Here is a 19,408-nt window from a genome sequence, read left to right on the forward strand (position 1 = left end):
CTGGGTGGGTGATATGGTAATAAGTTATGTCCACAGGGAGATGTACAGTGTGGGTTCACAATGATGTACTGTAGGGGGCGTACATGACTGTGCCATCCAAGACCAAAGAATAGTGTCACAGAGCTCCAAAATAGTTACTTCCTTTGCCTTTTGAGACTTGAAGTGCTCTCCTAGCCATAGTGGGGAGCACTAGAAGATGCACCTCTTGGGAACACGGGCTAATATGTGTTCAGGTGACAACTGTGTGATTTGCCATATGGACTAACTTGGTCTTGTGCCTCAAAGGAGCAGTGGGTGCTGAACCTCAAGAGAGCACTGCATGCTACGCATGCATCAAGGGAGCACAGGATGATGTGCATTTCAGGACACAAAGATGTGCACAATGGGTATCTGCGCATTCCTCCTGCTTGTACAATATCTATGTTGAGCCGTTGACCAGTCTTGTCCGCTCACCTGACATTTGCTTCTGCATGTAAGCCGACAAAATTCAACTCATAGTGCGTTTAGGTGGTGAGCTGCTGTTAGTTGAGCTGTTCTGCTATGCATAAGGAAGGTATGGCAGTGAATGGATGGGCATTGGTCTAAATTGTACTTGAACTAAACGGAGGTCCTTGTGATGAAAAATAGTGCAGACCTCTGAACTGACATATACTGGTCCCTAGAAATGGGACTTTGCCTTTCTCCAGGAAGTAAGTTAGAAATGTGGGACTTCACTTTAAATCTAAACTTACTCATATCTTCCAAATCTCTGCACTGGTCACTATGCACTATCAGCACCTCCCATCTTCTTCATCTGGGTCTCCTACATGACCCCACTCACCAGCATCATCCTACCCCATGGAATCAACATTATATCCTATGCTGAAGAAACTTAGTTCATACGCTCCATCTCTGACTAGACGCAAAACATCTGAACCAATATTTCCACTGCATGTCTGAAGTTGTCAGATGGATGAAAACCAACTGCCTCAAGCTCAACATAGTCTAGAAATGTACACTTCAGCAAAGACAACTCACTCAGGTGCTCTTCTGGGTGGTTTGCTGAACTAGGACCCACTCCCAAAACTGGCAACCCAAGCAAAGAGCCTCAAAATAAATAGTAATCAACAACCAACTCACCCTGACAAGTCAAGTGAATGCAGTCCGTCTCCTCCTTCCACACACTGAAGATACTCAAGAAGATCTTCAAGTGGCTCTCCACTAACAGTCACAGAAGTGTCTCAGAAGGCCATCCTTCTCCACCCTCTCTTCTAAAGCCTGGATTGGCCTGGCCCTGCACATCAGAGCCTCTTGAATTCGACAAGATACTGAAGATCTGGCTCTTTACCTAGCCCTCACCCTGGCTCTGCTCATACAGTTGCGGCTTAAGCACGAGGATACCCTCCCTGGTGAGTTGTGCACTATAGAAATACACATAACATAACATAACATTGAAAATCCTGCTGCATCTCACTGACACTGAGAATCTGCCTGCCATTTAGATTGTTATAAGTGCCTGCCTCGATCACACTAACTTTTTTTTATCCGGGTTTCCTTTATCATCTCTCACATCGCTTTCACCAACCGAGAATCAGCCTGCCAGAGCAGTGATTGGGATCACTAAATTTAAACATGACACACATCTGCTGACGTCACTCCACTGGCTCCTTAGCCACTGGATGGTGCTGTGCATTGTTCACTGATCTCCATTTGGACACAGTCAAGTCTTTATTCAACAAAGGGCCCCTTCATTTAGAGCCTCAAATCCTTCACCAAGGGTATTTCCAGCTACTGAAAATTCCTAACAAGAAGAAAGGTCTTCTCTGAGTCCAAAGCATTTCCTTTGTAGCACCATCATCTGGGATTCTCTTCTAAGTCTTTGTTCTAGCTCTGATCTTTCAGTTTTTTTGTAAAGCTCTGAAGACTTGGCCCTTGTCGGCTGTATTCTAATTCCTGGATGCCGCTGTGCACCCCTATCTCCCTGGTATAATGAACCTTTCAAGGTGTACCTGCACTGTAAAGATACAAAAGAACACCCTATAGGACAGCATATTATTTAATATAACATGGGTGCACATAGTGATGTCCATCAGGGGCACAGAGCCTGCATAATGGGGTACTAGGTGATGTGCAATCAGGATGACACGTCCATAAGCATTAATTGGGCACAAGGCAACGTCAGAAAGGTCTTAAACTGTCTCCTGTCACACGCAAGAAACTAGCTCAGGCGAGTTATATTTTCCAATTATAAATGAATAGCTACAGGTAGTAGAATGCAAAGAAAATATATTAGTATCCCATAAGTTATTCACAACTGACATTTTGGAATGCATGAAGGGTGCGTTCAGCCTTTCTTTCTAACACCTTTGACGGGTTTATTTACAGGGGAGAGGAGCTATTTGCAGACAGATATATTATTTTATACATTCTTCTTTGTGAGTGAAAATATTATACACAGGGATATGCATACAGATATGCACAATTCATGTAACGCATTCCTAACCATCCATTTAGTTGCAACTGGCTCCATGCCACGTGTGAAACATTTTGCAAGCTGAAATTTTATAGCCTAAATTTATAACTGCTAAAGTAAAACTTCAGGCCCAGAATGCAAAGATTTGCTGCTGAAAATAAACAAAAATACCTTAAGGTGTCACCATTGAATGAGCCATGCAGAAGTTACTTACGTGGATGGATCCATGAAAAATGTAATAAATATATATATTTCATCTTTATATTGTTGACAATTTGATGTGTTTATGTTTGCTGCTTGAATTCAGTGTCTGATTTTTCAGTGTTTCGCATTTTAAACAAAAAAGTGTCTTTAGTAAAAAAAAAAAAACTTACTTTCATGCACATGGATCCTCACAAATATTTTCATAACCAATTTGCAAATTTAAATATTGGCACAAAGGGTCCTAGGCATGAAATCGTTGTGAAGCGAGGGACAAAATAACATAATTCTGTGCTATTTGTTAACACCAGAAATTGTATTGCTTGTCGAAAATCCCTTTTGGCAAGAGTGGACTTACGAAAAAGTAGCATGTTGATAAAAGCAATCTCCCTTCCTTAAGCATGATGCCTGCATGTCTTTATTGCTCAAACACTGGCATGGCTAGCAACTCTACCAAGCACACGTGTCTTATTCCTGAATCTCCTAACTCCCCGGAATGGACAAAGGTGCCATATATGACATTGGTTTAATCCTTAGGTATGCTAATACGTATGTGTGCCTCTGTGTGAGTTATTTTGGCTTTTATGTATCCCTATGTGTATCCTATTTACACCTGATTGTCGGTGTGCTGTCTGTATTGACGAGTGCCTTTCAGTAAGTTGTATTTATTCAACAGTGCCTAAATGTGTGTTGTACATGTTCAATTGTGCCTGTAGATTAAGACGTTGCTATTATTTCATGACAGGAGGATGCCATGGGCCCTATTAACAAATATGTTTTGGAGTACGTAAACTAGTATTCCTGTAGTAGTCTTTTATATACTCTTCCATGTCTTTGTGAATCAGCCATGTAAGGTCTCTCTATTAGTAAAAGAGCAAAGAAGGCACAGTTCTTTCTTTCTGTGCTAATTCTACATGAATGTTGAGTGGCTACTCCCATTTTATTCTTGTTTTAGGTGTTGCTAGGAATGGGGGTCTCTATTTGGCAGGTTGTCAGGAAGACCTGCAAAACAGTACCTTTTAGAAATGCAGGGTGACCGGGACCACGCAGTGACCTACGAAGAGTCAGCTTAAGCAGGCGTGTGTTCCGGAGGACGAAGCAGGAGTCATGGGGCACATGAAGTCACACGTGTTGCAGAACAAACTCCTTACAGTTGAAGTCAGGAGTGCTGGCAGTAGCAGGAGTTGGGGCAGTGATGCGAAGCGCAGCAGTGTGGTGTGTGGTGCCCTCAGTTTGTGGTGCAGGCAGCAGCTCGGTGACGGTCGCCCAGTGATGTCGGTGAGACCAGGGCTGTGGTGCAAAGTGATGTGGTGTTCGTTGCGGTGCTGGCAGGTCACGGTGCAAGCATTGGCGTTGTCATCGGGGAAGGGCTGTTGTCAACTGATGAACCGGAGTCAAGGGCACCATCGACTCCAAGATAAGGGCGGGATGAGGGTGGTGTGTTGTGTACCTTACAAGCAGTGCCCCCGAACCACGGTACAAGCAGCAGCATTGATGTTGGCGTGGAGGGTCATCGTCAGGGATACAAGGGTGGTGAAGTGAAGTGAGACGCTGCTATGTGAGGTGCCCACAGATCACGGTACAAACAGCATCTTGGTGGTGATGTTGAACAGTATCGTCGGTAAGACCAGGGTTGCAGTGCGAAAGATGGTGGTGCCTTGAGGTCTAGAAGGTAGCAGCAGGGGTGTCGGTTTCTTTTTCTTCTGTTGCAGCAAAAACACACAGTTTCCAGTTCTGGTAGCAGATGAACTTGAAATGTTTGCTGTTCATGAGACTTCTTTAACAGGGGGCAAGCTCTACTTCAAGCCCTTCGAGAAACTCAAACTAAGAAGTTGCAGAAAGTTCAGTCCAGTCCTTTCTCTGCCCAAGACAGAAGCTGCCACTGCCGGCCAACACAAAAAAACACACAGCAAAGTGGTTCCTCATCACAGATTCTTGAGCTTTTCTTCTTGGCAGGTTTGTGAGTCCAAAAGGGTTCTAAAGTTCTGGGGTCTAGGCCCCAATATTTATACCACATTTCCCTTTGTTCTCTTGTGGCTGAGAGTCTCTGTTCTTAGACCAAACCAGTTCTGTCCTCTCTGGCCCAGTTTCCTGGTAGGAGGTGGAGACAGCATTGTGTAAGGCAGTCCAAACCTATTCAGGAGCAAGGAAATCTCCTCCCACTACTCAAAATGCAACTCAGGTCTATTCAGCCCAGCCCTGACTCAACCAGGAAAGGCAGGACACATGTCAACCCCTCCCGCCCCCAGTGGCTGTCTACAGTGAATGTACATCCCCAGCTGATCTCACTCCAAAGCCAGTCAATCCACAACCCAGCAAAGGCACATAGAAAGTTTAAACAAGAAAATGTCTATTTTCTAAAAGTGGCATTTTCAAACACATAATTTAAAAACCATCTTTCATAAAAGGTGTGTTATTAAATTCGGAGTTCAGAGAGCTCAAACTCCATTTCTCTATCTTGCCCCAAAGGGATGTTATAATTGTAAGATGTTACACACACCAGTGCATGTCCTACCTTTAACATACACTGCACCCTGCCCATGAGGTTACTTTGGTCCTACCCGAGGGGCGCCTTAAATGTAAGAAAAGGGAAGGTTTGGGGTCTGGCAATTGGGTGCACTTGCCAGGTCGACATGGCAGTTAGCAAACTGCGCACAGACTCTGCAGTGGCAGGTCAATGAACCCTTTGAAGGGCTGCTTATATGTGTGGCACAACCAGTGCTACAGGCCCACTAGCAGCATTTGATTTACAGGTCCCGGGCACACACATTGCACTGTACTAAGGACTTAAAGCATTTGAAAAAATAGCCAAGAAGAGCTTTTATTACCATATAGTAAAAACAGAAGACTGCTTAAAAGTAGTAAAACAGCATGCCATTTGAAAACATCTGGGCTTCTACTAGAGTAAACTGCAGCTGCGAGCCTATGTGTATTGATCACCTTCCTAATATGACCAGCACGTGTAACCACAGAGGTCTACCATGACATGATAACTTGGGTAGTTAGAAGGGGTGATAGGACTGACACATCAGCCATGAAAAACAGTGGGGTTGTTTAATTCCATCAAATAACATGGCATATTGCTTACACCCAAAGCACTGCAGACGACAAACCTGCATTCTTTTTGAAAAACTAGTGCACCAACAAAGACTCTCTCTTAAAAGATAACTATGCTTCTGAAAGTTAAAATGTGCTGAAGACAGGCTTGGTTCCTGTTTTTTACTCTTTGTATGTATCAAGCAATGCACTTACTACTGGATGAAGTTTGGTTTCAGAGTAGCTTATGAATCTAAGGAAAACAGTTTGATTATGCATTGTCTCCAAGCATTTTGCAGAACATTGGGGATTTATTTTGAAGTTTTGAGTGTTTAATCCGACCAGAACCTTCTGTTTGAATTTTATGGATGGGGCTATTGATGGCTGAGCTTCAGGGTTGATAATAACCATTACTTTAATGAACAGTGTTATGTATGTGATGTGCAATACCAGAACTGCCTTTATAAACTAATCTAGAGACTTTTTATGGTTGGATTTTAATAGACAGGGCTTGACCTACTACATTTGATATGCTACATTTCAGCCATCTTAGTTCAGGGAGCTGTATTGTAGTGGTCAGACAGTCTTTCTCTGTGCCTTGGCTCACCTTTAACTGGTTACCCCGTTGAGCAGGCTGGGATAATTAAAGCAAATGCACTGGTCCAAATGCAGATTTACACCTGCACTGGGAGCAACACATTAGCGAAAGGCATTCCAGCTGTTTAACTATTTGCCTTTCACTGTAAGTAGTAACCCGGACAGAGTTTCAAAAGTTGGCACATATCACCTCAATAATTTCACCTGCCAGAGGGAATGCCTGGGAGGGGGGTGGAGGGTCCTCTGGTAGTCCTGTGCCCCCCTCTGCCTAGGAATGCCCTTGGGGCACACTGACAGTGTGCCTTCTGACAACTTCTTCGCCATTGTGCCTGTGCAAAGGCAATAGATTGCCTTATTTGTATGGACCACACTCTCATGTAAATGAGGACTAGCCCCATTGGATTGCACTGGTGCATATTTAGTGCCAGTAGGATCCATACTACAGAAGGTGTCAGCCAAGTTTCTGTGGCCCCTTCTGTAATACCAAAATCCAAGGGGGGTATCCCTGCTGATAGTGTTTATTGAGCAGCGTTTTCCAAGGGAGAGGTTAGGTAATGACTCTGAGCTGTGGATTGAAGATTATTCCCGAGACAAAGCAGATGTTCTGGGTTGTTGTCACCTTCCCTCTGCCTTAAAGCGCCTTTTGTTGCTGAACAGTGTTACTTTTATTATCCATATTTTGTCTTAGGAAGGAGCAGACAGTTACAACGGTAGGTATTTTACTTTCCAGATGCAGATGGTAGGCCTTGCCCCTGGGCATTAGCCACAACCTACAATCACACTTAAATCCCACCTACTCCTAAAAAGTGCAACTGCAATTACACATTAGCCAAAGGAGAAGGACATGGATGCAAACTGGTGAGAACAGGGGGTGGGGAGAGGAGTAGGGTATAATAGAGATACATAACAACACCCACAACTGCAAAGAACTCTTCAGCATCGTTATAGAGCTCTCCAACCCCAGCGCCTGCAACAACGACATCACACCCTCGCAAGACCTCTGAGACTCACTCGCCTCATTCTTTCACCGCAAGATCGCCGACATACACAACAGCTTCGGCGCACAGACCACGCACCCATTCCCCGAACCAGCGCCCCCCACCACCACCCTCTGCACCTGGGCCTCGGTCATCACAGAAGACACCATCAGCACGATGAACACCATCCACTCCGGCTCCCCAACCGACCCATGCCCACACCACATCTTTAACAAAGCCGACTCCATCATCGCACCCCATCTGCGGGACATCATTAACAGCTCCTTCTCATGGCCACCTTCCCAGAAAGCTGGAAACATGCCGAGCTCAGCGCCTTCCTGAAGAAACCCACTGCAGACCCCACGGACCTCAAGAACTTCCGCCCAATCGGGCTCCTCCCTTTTCCTGTCAAAGTCATCGAGAAGACCCTCAACAAACAACTCTCCGCCTTCCTCGAGACAAACGGATCCCTCGACCCCTTGCACTCCGGTTTCCGAGCAAACCACAGCACCGAGACCGCCCTCATCGCAGCTACCGGCGACATCAGGTCCCTGCTCGACAACGGGGAAACAGCTGCCCTCATCCTCCTGGACCTCTCAGCAGCCTTCGACACTGTATTCCACCGCACCCTGATACAGCACCTCAGCAACACCGGAATCCAAGGAACGTTCTTGAAGTGGATCATCTTGTTCCTCGCCGGAAGAACCCGGAGAGTCCCCCTCCCCCGTTCCGATCCTCGGCCACCGAAGTCATCTGCGGCATTCCGCAAGGATCCTCGCTCAGCCCCACGCTCCTCAACATCTACATGAGCACCCTCGCAGCCATCGCACGCCAACACAACCTCAGCATCATCTCCTATACTGACGATACCCAGCTGATCCTCTCCCTCACCAACGACCCCGCCACCGCCACCGCCAGAGCCAGCCTCCAGGAAGGAATGAAAGACGTCGCGGAATGGATGAAGCTCAGCCGTCTGAAACTGAACTCAGACAAGACGGAAGTCCTCATCCTGGGCCCATCCCCCACTGCCTGGGACGACTCCTGGTGGCCCCCGGCCCTGGGCACCGCCCCCAAGTCAACGGACCATGCACGCAACCTGGGCTTCATCCTGGACTCCTCCCTCACGATGACCAAGCAAGTCAACGAAATCTCGTCATCCTGTTTCAACACCCTGCGCATGCTCCGAAAGATCTTCCCGTGGATCCCCACCGAAACCAGGAAGACGGTCACCCAGGCCCTCGTCACCAGCCGTCTGGACTACGGAAACACCCTCTATGCTGGAACCACAGCCATACTCCAGAAAAGACTCCAGCGCATACAGAACGCGTCGGCACGACTCATCCTGGACATCCCCCGTCACAGCCACATCTCTGCCCATCTGAAAGACCTTCACTGGCTCCCCGTCAGCAAGAGGATCATGTTCAGACTCCTCACCCACGCACACAAGGCTCTCCACGACATGGGCCCCAAATACCTCAACAGCCGCCTCACATTCTACACACCCACCCGCCACCTCCGATCCGCCAGCATCGCCCTCGCCTTCGTCCCACGAATTCGCAAAGCCACCACAGGGGGAAGATCCTTCTCCTACCTGGCGGTCAAGACATGGAACTCCCTCCCCACCCACCTACGGCTGACCCAGGACCACCTCTCCTTCAGGAAACAACTCAAGATCTGGCTGTTCGAGCAGTAGCGACTCCACCCCTCCCAGCGCCTTGAGACCCTAGCGGGTGAGTAGCGCGCTATACACATTTGTATGATTGGTTGATTGATTGGTAACCCAGGTTTGCAGCGTTGGGCCTAGGCAGAGCAAACACCAATACGAATAACACACGCACACAGGGGTTACAGTTACGGAACTGACCATGTGCAGTCCCGCCTTCTTTATTTTTCATTTATTTATTTTTATTTTTATTTTATATAGCGCAAACTAGACCCAAGGATATCAGGTATCCGAGTGCTTTACATGAGCACCAGTTTGGACACATTCATTTTTTGTTAGGCATTTATCTGTTCGGCTGCGCCCAGCCAAGCAGCTGCGTGTCAAAGTCCCTCCCTGTGATGGTGAGCCCAAGTGGCTCACTACAGTGGGAGATTCTGGTGGGTGCAATAAGGATGGTAGACATCTTGCATGCATAGTGAATATTCTTCTCCACACACAGGTAGGATTTTCGCAGCGGGAGAGGAGGAGTTTCACATGCTCCTGCTTCTTGCATTATCTCGGGCAGAGTCTCATGGAACACCATAACATTTATTCAAATATATGAGTTATTTAGCAGCCAGCAGCCAATCAGAATGAAGCATCTCGATTCAACACTCACTGACCTTCACATTTCTGGGTTGCCTCGTTTTGCTTGTGGCCAGCCGGACACCTGCACTCGAAGGACCCATCTGTGTTGATGCAGTTTCCTCCTTGGCAAAGGCCTGGTATTGCCTGGCATTCATCCACGTCTACAAAGAGAAAAAGATAAATTACAGTTCTCCAGGCGCACATGCTGGCATTTTCATCTCAAACTCATTTTGAAATGTTTGTTGTGTTTTTCAGACATTCTGAAGTGTGGAATGAATACCTATGGCTTAAACATTAACACATTCGCTTTTCTAATATACTTCCCACCAGTACATCTTTGGCAATTCTCCTTGATTCTAAATAGCATGCAAGACTATGAATCTCTCTTGGTCTGAATCCCTCATATTACGAGAGACATAGCTTCAAGATGGCATCAGCTATATTTACAGTAGTACATGTTGTTTATGGATGCCTTTACAAACATACGGTTGGACAAAACAATATCAATCAGTTCCGCCAGTTTTGTTATCATTTCATTTCAAGAATGCAGAATGCCTTTGACTCAAAGATGCATCTTTTATAAATAACGACCATCTGCTTTACATGACTTGCATACCATGCCCAGCTACATCAAAAATTCCTAACACATTTAAGTGAATAAATCAAAGTTATAATGCAGAAAACATGGATTACGGCGCGGATTCTTTAAAAATTCTCAAGCCATGTGGCGCACATACTCACTGCAGACAGCGCCTTTCATGAAATAGAAGGCTGAGAACTTTTATGGATTCGGACTTTCTGGTTTTTAAGTCCTTACATAAAACATTAAGGTACTCATTTCGAGTTTATCGGAAATCCCAATCTCCTTCGGGCTGAAACAGGATTTTATGCCTGAATCAGAGTTTCGAGGTGTGCGATACAGCCATGCGGTCTGGACTTTCCAACATCATATTTTGCTAGAAAAGCCTATGGGAAGATGTCTGCAGAAAAAAAGAAGCCCATGTTCACACCAGGGCTTCTATGGGAATTCTCGAGGGCATATTATCAAGCCCATTATCGCCGTTTTATCTACAGTTTTCTGCCGATAAAAGCGGCGATTATGTATCGCCTTTTATTGATAATATGCCCCTTAATTTCCCCCTGGAATTTATCATTCTTTAGGGGAATACTGGAATACTACAGACGGACTAAGAATCAAGGGCCATATTATCAAGAAAGGGCGATACATTATCGCCGCTTTTATTAGCAGGAAACTGCCGCTAAAGCGGCGGCGATAATAGTCTTGGTAATATCCCCTTGTGAATTCCCATAGAAGCCCAGGTTCTGGTGTTAACCTGGGCTTCTATGGGAATTTTCAAGGGCATATTTTCAAGCCCATTATCGCTGCTTTAGCGGCAGTTTCCTGCCGATAAAAGCGGCGATAATGTATCGCCCTTTCTTGATAATATGGCCCCAAGACCTAGGCACGAAAGAATAGCGACGGTGTTTAAAGTTGAAGGTTTGGTTCGAACATAATGCTTCGATATGTCCGGTTGGTATTTTTCGCATCTCGTGCTGAAAAATTGTGACGTTTTTATCATAAGGCACTTACTCTGGTACACTACTGAAAAACATTTGTTGTGTCTTTTTTGACTACTCAACGCTCTCCTATTTAATTCCCTGGTTTAGTGAAATCTCTCCTTTCAATTTATAACCTTTTCTATAGTAAGAGCTACTTATTAATACAAAGTATCTCGATCTACCAATATTATTAGTACTATACTAGCAACAACATCAGACAAGATTTTATGAGTGACCACCCAATGCAAGATTGTCAGTAATGTAAACAAGCCTTAGCAAAGCCAATAGGTTTCGCCTACGCAAAATCTATTAGTTTTGACAATATTTTTTACATGTTGCACGGCAGTTGAGCTGCTGTGCAACATGCCTTAAAGGGAGTAAAGCACTACCACACAGCCAACATGACGGCATCATAGCACTTATTTTTGTTTAAGCCATGCTGCACAGCAGCTCAACTGGTGTGTAACATGTAAAAAAAACAATGGCAAAGCCACTAGATTTTGCATAGGCGCAACCTATTAGCTTTGCCAATGCTTTATTAAAGTAGACTTAGCAAGCACTGTGCAGGCGAAACCTAACAGCAAATGGAAAGCACGGGTCAGTAACTCCTCAACCAATCTTTGAAAAGCCTCGCTAGGGAAAAGCTGACCGTAGTGGTTCACAAGCAGAGGATGAGGACTATATATAGGATTGATGGCCACAGCACGTTTTCGAGAGTAAAACTGTTCATCGCTTAATAAGTACTCAGCATATCTTCAGACAAGGTCTCAACAAAAACACAATGAACACAAAGGGAAAACAAGCATTTACAATGCAATAGGTCTCACAGCATTAAAGTTTGAGTTATTGGCATTGTGTATGACAATGCCAATAGCTATAACATTTGCAAATGTGACACCTATAGCATTTGTAATGCAATATGAGTTGTATTTACATGACTAAGATGTATTGATATTACAAATAACAATGGCTTTTCATTTTTTTAATACTTAAATAAAAGTTATTGTAATTGAGTTGGTGGAAGGGTGAAGTGGGTCGTGTCCCCGAGTGATGTGGTGGTGTCCCGAGTGATGTGGTGGTGTCCCCGAGTGATGTGGTGGTGTCCCCGAATGACGAGTGGTGCCCCTGAGTGATGTGGTGGTGACCCAGAGTGGTGTGGTGGTGTCCCCGAGTGAAGTGGTGGTGTCCCCGAGTGAAGTGGTGGTGTCCCCGAGTGAAGTGGTGGTGTCCCCGAATGATGTGGTGGTGTCCCTGAGTGATGTGGTGGTGTCCCCGAGTGATGTGGTGGTGTCCACGAGTGAAGTGGTGGTGTCCCCAAGTGATGTGGTGGTGTCCCCGAGTGATGTGGCGGTGTTCCCGAGTGATGTGGTGGTGTCCCCAGAGTGATGTGGTGGTGTCCCTGAGTGATGTGGTGGTGTCCCCGAGTGATGTGGTCGTGTCCCCAGAGTGATGTGGTGGTGTCCCTGAGTGATGTGGTGGTGCCCCCAGAGTGATGTGGTGGTGCCCCCAGAGTGATGTGGCGGTGCCCCTGAGTGATGTGGCGGTGCCCCTGAGTGATGTGGTGCATGGCAGTGGTGGTGTCCGTGTGTGCATGGCAGTGGTGGTGTCCGTGTCAGTTCTGTATGTTTGGACTGCAGCACTGACTTCAGCACAGTGACCACATCTGATAAGGTTTGCATTATGGACCCTACAGAAAACAGATACATTGTGGAGACAGTACACATACAGCACGTTGAAGCAAGTCCAACATCCGTTTTACTTCTGAAGGAGTATACCATCCTTAGGGATGTGTTTACACGTTTGCATCTTCTATAATTTGAGCTGGAGACAAGCTCTCAGAAGCCACTTGGCGAACTTTTTCAGCACTTCAAATAGCCCCCCACATGTGAAATTAAACCTGCCAAGCGCCAGGAGGCCATTCAAAACATACACACTGAAAGAAAAGATAGGACGAGTGTGCAACCACAGCAGATGACGCCTAACTCCTAGAGTTGGGTGACACAGTACGAGTCTGTGGGGGGTGAGGGCTAACATTTGAATGTAATCTTCTCCAAAGGAAGGGCAGACCAAAACTTTAAATTGAGACGTGGAAGCAACAACGCAAGTTTACCGGGGTACAGCTGGAAGCTGCTAGGGGCCGTAGGTAGGAATGTTATGTCTTTGAGATAACCATTAACTATTGGTAAGGTTCATTAAGGTTGGTGCTGTCGGTCTCTAGGACAGGTCTGTGGGGTGGAAGTCTGTCTGTCAGAGGGTGGTTGCCGGCTGTGGAAGGGGCTCTGTCTGTGAGCAGGTGCCATCTCCCTGTGAGCAGGGATGTCGGTGAGGGTACACGTGAGGCGAGGCCTGTAGTGAGGGACGGGGTCCAGTGTGGCAGGAGTGATGCGTCTGGGTATCTTTGGTGAGACAGGAGTGATTTGCAGTCTGCGAAGGTGTTCGGGGACATGTCTGTGGTGCGCCAGCTGTCAGTTGGGACAATACCCGTGCTGGTACATTGGTGCTGCGGAGTGCTGCTATCTTTGGAAGAGATTTGTTGTCTGAGAGCGGAGGCTGCTGTTTGTTTGGGGTCCTGGTGGTGGTGTCTGTGCTGTGGGACGGTCTATCTATGGACAGTCGCTGTCTGCAAGAGACTACTGCCAGAGGCGAACAGGGCGGCTGTCTGCAGCAAAGAGGGTGCTTCTTGCACCCCATGTATTCACTTTGTCCGGCAAGGCACGCCAGTTAAGTACTGTGTATAGTTTATATAGGAGTGTCTTGGCTGGGTTCTGCGGGCTTACTGCAGGTCGGGGGGGGGCAGTTGTATAGGAAGAGGTTGGGTCACTGCGTGAAGGGTTACAGGGCTGAAGGGGGATGCGATTGGGGAGAAGGTGTTTGTTATAAGTGGAAATGTTGTTTTGGTAGAAGTGTAGGTGGAAATTAAGGGGACTCAGCGCTCCGGGGTGTACGGTGCGTTAGTACTAGGAGGCGCTATGTTTGCTGGGCGCAGACACGTTGAGGGGTCAGCGCACCCTGCTCCCTCCCACCCACCTCACCCCTTCATTCTTGGTCCTACCTGCTCCGGCCCCTGCTCCTCCCCCCAGTCTGCGCGGGCTCGGGGGGCGGCTGTGCGGGCTGAGTGCGGCTCCGTCCTTGGAGGGTCTCCGGTGGGGGCTCGCGGCTGGTCCCGGGGGCGGGGAGGGTCCTTAGGGGTGGTACTGGATGGCCGCTCCGGGTCCTCGGTCCGAACTCAGGAAAGTTTTTTGCGGCCTCACCGGTGGGAGGAGAGACGTGTTGGCATGGCTCCACCCCCATGCAACCAAACCACCTCCATGCCGCCGGCCCTCCCCTTTTATCCGGCCCTCCCACTCATCTCACCGACGATCGGCCCTCCCGCCCCGGGACGCCCCTCTCACACTCCCTCTGCTTCAGACTGGCCCTGCCCCCGACCATCCCATACCCCACCGGCCCCGCCCTGACCGGCCTCCTTCCTCTTGCCACCATCTAACTGGCCGGTCCCAGCCAGGCCCCTCCTTCAACGGGGAGCCCGCCTCAAACCTATCGCCCCTATTTGGCCACTATCCGCGTCTAACTACGACTCCCAAGTGTCATCCGACTTTCGGGCGGTCATCAGCAGGGTAGAAAGTAATTGTATGCATCACAGCGACAAAAAAATGTGCGTTCCCGGAACAGAACATGCCAACAATGACTGCTATTAAAATGCCCCCGGAATCCTGCCGCGGCCGCCCCGGAAGTCAGGCACGTTCGCCTGTGACGGGGGCGGGGCCACGTCCAGACCGGAAGAGGAGGCAGGCGGAGTCAATGCGTCTCGCGGCCCGGGGCTCCTATGAGCGATGTAGAGCCCCGGGGCCGCGCCAGCAGGAGGTTGGGCGCCGCGTGCTGAGAGCAGAGTCCCCGACATTGGCCAGGTAAGTTCCAAAAGGCTGGGGGGGCTTGGTGCACTTGTGTGTGTGTGTGTGTGTATGCTCGTGTGTGTATGTATGTGTGCGACGGTGACGGCGGGGGAGGGGGGGCTGTGTGTATGCGCATGCGTGTATGGTGCTTGAGCTTCCCAGGAGACAGCGCCTGGCCACAGCGCGCGTTCGCGTGCGCGTGGCAATTTCAAATCGCCTCCAAGGCGATGCGCGCGGCCGGCACTGTCTCCTGGGAAGCAGAGTCAGCAACAAAAGATCTCTGGCGAGACACAGCGCTGACGCGCTGTGTTTTCGCTATGAGACCTAAAAAGGGAGGAAGCAAAGCCATCTACAAACCAGAAATACTCCCACCCCACTTACAGCGTAACCGGAAAACACTACTAGAGCAGTCTTACAACCCTCACAAACTATCAATTCTGCTTTTCTGACACTTCCATGCCCATTCAGAGTAGCAGTCACACCAAGGCATTCACAACCACAGACTGGTCACACACTGTCACACACTGCAGACAGCATTCTCACGTGCTTGACACAGCAACAGTCTACTGACACCTCTCACCTACTAGCAGCCCATCTCACGCTACTAAAAGCAAACTCCCTCCCTCACAAACTACAGTAAACACACACACACTACTAGCATCAAAGCCAACAGATGACAACTGAAAGTACCTCTTGACTGACTGGCAAGTGTGTGTGAGATGTTGAGGATGAGTCAACACAAGACTGAGTCAATGTTTGGATGAGAAGATGCAATGGTGCCCAGGTGGGTGACTTAGTGGATGAATGATGACTGACTGAGTACATGTGTAGATGGATGACTGGCTGCTCAGATGACAGCATTCATACGTTAATTGTTATGAGCCACACCCAGTACTTTGTCAATGCATGATTAATCATGGAGAGACACACTGATGTTTTAGTGCTAAAGCAGGCAGCACGGGTTGGTAAACTGAAAGGTGACACCTGTACATCTATTTTAGAGAACGAAGTGCTGTATCTGGAATGTGCATGCTTGTAACCCCTCGGCAGCAGGCAAAACCTGAATACAACTCCCCTCGTAGCAGCTACTATTCAAAATGATCCCATTCAGCACCAGGGCTGAGACTGTTTTCAATAGAATGCTTTTACTTGGGGAACCCTGTCCCTTTTCAAAGGCAACTCGCTGAGTGCTGTGGTCTCAAGAAAGACTGTCAAATTGAGAGGAGCCATCTCAACTTGCCATGTAGAATTTACCAGGAAATGAGCAAGGGTTGTGCTCAAAGGCCTAGAAGCAATTTCCCTTCTGGTTCCTCAGAAGTGCTTTGTTAATCTCTTTTACTTTTTGAATCAAATACCATAAAAACATAGTTTTTCCATAATTTATTTCTATTATAGAATGTGTGTTTAGCCTAAAAATTAGTAGGCCTAGCTGACTTCCTCACTGTTTTTTCATGCACTCGAAAACAGGCATTGGATGGGAAACGCCTTCTCGTTACTGGTTTCAGGGATCATTTACAGCCAGACACAAAACTCGCGCAAATCAACAGGCACAACCCTATTCTTTGAAGGGTGTTCCACATTCACACCATCCCAACAGATTGGCAGACAGCGCTAAAGCTTAACTAGATGAAAAAAAATGTTTCCCACACAGCTCAATCGAAGGGAACCACTTACAGCAGGATTATGTTCTTTACACCGATGACATTTGGCAATAGTCGATTTATTTTAACTATAGCACGGCCAGCTACACCAATCTCGGCATAATATACCAGCAAATTACATATACAACTGAAGCCTCTGCAAACATGTCCTTGCAAGCTGAGCACAGGCACATAAGAATCGCAAGAGTCAGCTTTCAGTAGGTTATTGTCAGAATCCAGATCGTATGCCCTGCTAGCGATCGTCTAATGGGTCACCTATGAGCAGTACTTACCCAACCAAAAAGAAGTAACACCGTATACAATATCTTTTCCATAGGCAGAAGAATAAGCCATGCAGAGGTGGACTTTGTCTAGGGACGGGGAGGTTCACACTGACAGGCCAGCGCACATCGACAGAAAAGCGAGAGTTGAGAACTAAGAGAGCAATGAGTCAGGAAGGCAATGCAAGACAAGGAGGGAGACCCACTTTAATCGTCCTGCCTGAAGAACTGCTCAATCATAGGGAAAGGCAAACGCTGAGATGGAGGGGGCACTGACGTGCAAGGAAGCATGGAACTCAACTCCACTAGACAAGTGAGCCAGCAAGAAAGGATGGCTGCTCAGAGATCATCATCAGCGTCAGCAATAGAGGCAGAACGGGAGAGTTCCAGGTACCCACAATGTACACTTGGAGATAGTTTGTTCCAATCATATGACTTCTTCCTCTTTGTTCTCCCCAGTTCCAGGCTTTCCTCATTCACAGCCCATTCTTTCCCTCTCTCTTGACCCATTTTACCACATGGCGGTAGTCTCAGTCATAATGGTCTATAACACAATACATTCAGCAGATCCAACCTAAAATATGAAAATGTGCATTCCATCAATTCTCTACATCCAGTTCTAACCTCCAGGACTGAAAGCATAGACATGTAAATAAAACTGCAGAATAGAAGCTGGAGTCCCTATTGGCAAAGGTACTGGTTGTAGAGCAACCACTACACAACACTAGTGAATATGTTGATGCCCTGGCAGGCTCTCATACGTTGGCATAATCTACAAAAGACAATTGATGCCTGAATCAGTGTACAATATGTTCTGTAATTCCTTATGAATCAGAGGCCTGTGTTAAAAATGAATTAACCAACCGGCTCTTCCATCACTCCTCTCCTCCTTAAATAGAATCGGCCACCAGGTCTCGAGGCTGTACAAACTCTTGAACCCACAATCATCCATGCTAAATGCCAAAACAACACAGTTCTGGTCGTCATTCGCCTCCTTCTCCATCTCAGAGCTGGAGTGGTCTTTGGCGTGGAAATCTTGCACGAGCCATAAAATTAGCCCTACATTATTACAAACTAAATTCTGGCTCATGCATAAAGTCTTCTGGACACCGTCCCGCCTATACGCGCACAAACTAAGCCCAGACGCATTTTGCTGGAACTGCAAGAGAGCTGAAGGAGACCTGGACCACCTCATCCTCCAATGCGACTGCGTCGCAACATTTTGGGATAGGGTATTTGACTTCATCAGAAAAGTATTTAACATATCACCTGCCAAAGAACTCCCCTATCTTGTTTTCGGCTTTACAAAGGAGACCCAAATCCGAGAAACCGACAGGGCCCTCCTTGACCTCCTCCTCATGGCGGCCGTGAAAGTCATTCTAAACAATTGGAAGAACACAAAAAAGGCAAGCTTTGCCTGTTGGCTAAACTGGGTGATTAACCTCCGAGGGGCTGACAACATCTCTCTGCAAAACACACCAGGACGCCCTTCCCATAGGAAACTTTGGAACTCGCTGGATACATATTTCAAAACCCATAAACCTCCGTGATTACCCATTCCCTGTACTACTATGCCGCATCGTGGTGTTCCACCTTACTTCTCGCATCTCTTATCGTATATTTTTTCCTCTTATCTCTTACACCTATTCTTTGCTCTCTCTCCCTTCTCTGCTCTTATTCCTACCTACTTCACTTCCTTCCATTCCCTACTGTATTCTATCATCTCAGGTGCCCGGCCTAGAAAGGCTTCACGGCTGATTGCCACAATACCATAGAGACCGTCTCCAGCACCATGAACATCATTGAGGGACCTATAGCCTCTATATGCGAATACTCGCGCTATATCCTCTTTGCATATTATATAATGTCACGTATGTTTATATGTACATTGCTACTTCTGATTTGTATGCTACTAAAACCTGAAATTTCCAATAAAAATTTTTGAAATAAAATAAAAATGAATTACGCTGATGAAGTTTGCAAAATTCATAATTGTTCCTGTAGATATGAATAACACAATTCTGTGTACATTTTCTTACCCAAGAACCTCTCACATTCAAAAAAATTGCAAAATACCAGCGGGAGACACGTTTGCACAGAAAATGCTTAGGTCGCAATTAGTAGTACCCGAGCCTCAATGCGATAATTTTCAAATTTTCGAAAATTCAATACCTCAGGGTTTGGAATTTAAAGGGTGTGATTGCTATCACTCACTATAGGTTATTCCCTTCAGAAAGGGGAAATGTGTCTTATTGTGGTGCTTTCGGCAACCAAACTACACATCTGGGGCACATTGGGCTCTTCCTGAAGGCAGGCAGAGCCTATGTCCCCTCACCAGAAGACATAGACATTTTCCATTTGTTAGACACCAATATTTGCAGACATCTGAAACCTGTAGACCCTCGTATGACACAGCAGTGGCAGAGATAGACTTTTCAAGACAACAGCCTTGCAAGTGCATTGGAGATGGTGATGAGCAAGCAC

General features: G+C 47.0%; 1 protein-coding gene across 1 annotated transcript in view; it reads right to left on the minus strand.

Annotated features, from left to right (window-relative positions):
- Positions 1–19,408, minus strand: part of FBN2 (fibrillin 2) — a 1,183,434-nt gene that overhangs the window by 630,736 nt on the left and 533,290 nt on the right. The window contains exon 7 of the mRNA XM_086961117.1: positions 9,589–9,714. Coding sequence (XP_086817243.1) covers positions 9,589–9,714 — 126 coding nt within the window. The remainder of the gene's footprint in view (positions 1–9,588; positions 9,715–19,408) is intronic.

This window comes from Lissotriton vulgaris, chromosome 3_1 (genome assembly GCF_964263255.1).
Source record: "Lissotriton vulgaris chromosome 3_1, aLisVul1.2, whole genome shotgun sequence".
In the NCBI taxonomy this organism is placed as follows: domain Eukaryota; kingdom Metazoa; phylum Chordata; class Amphibia; order Caudata; family Salamandridae; genus Lissotriton; species Lissotriton vulgaris.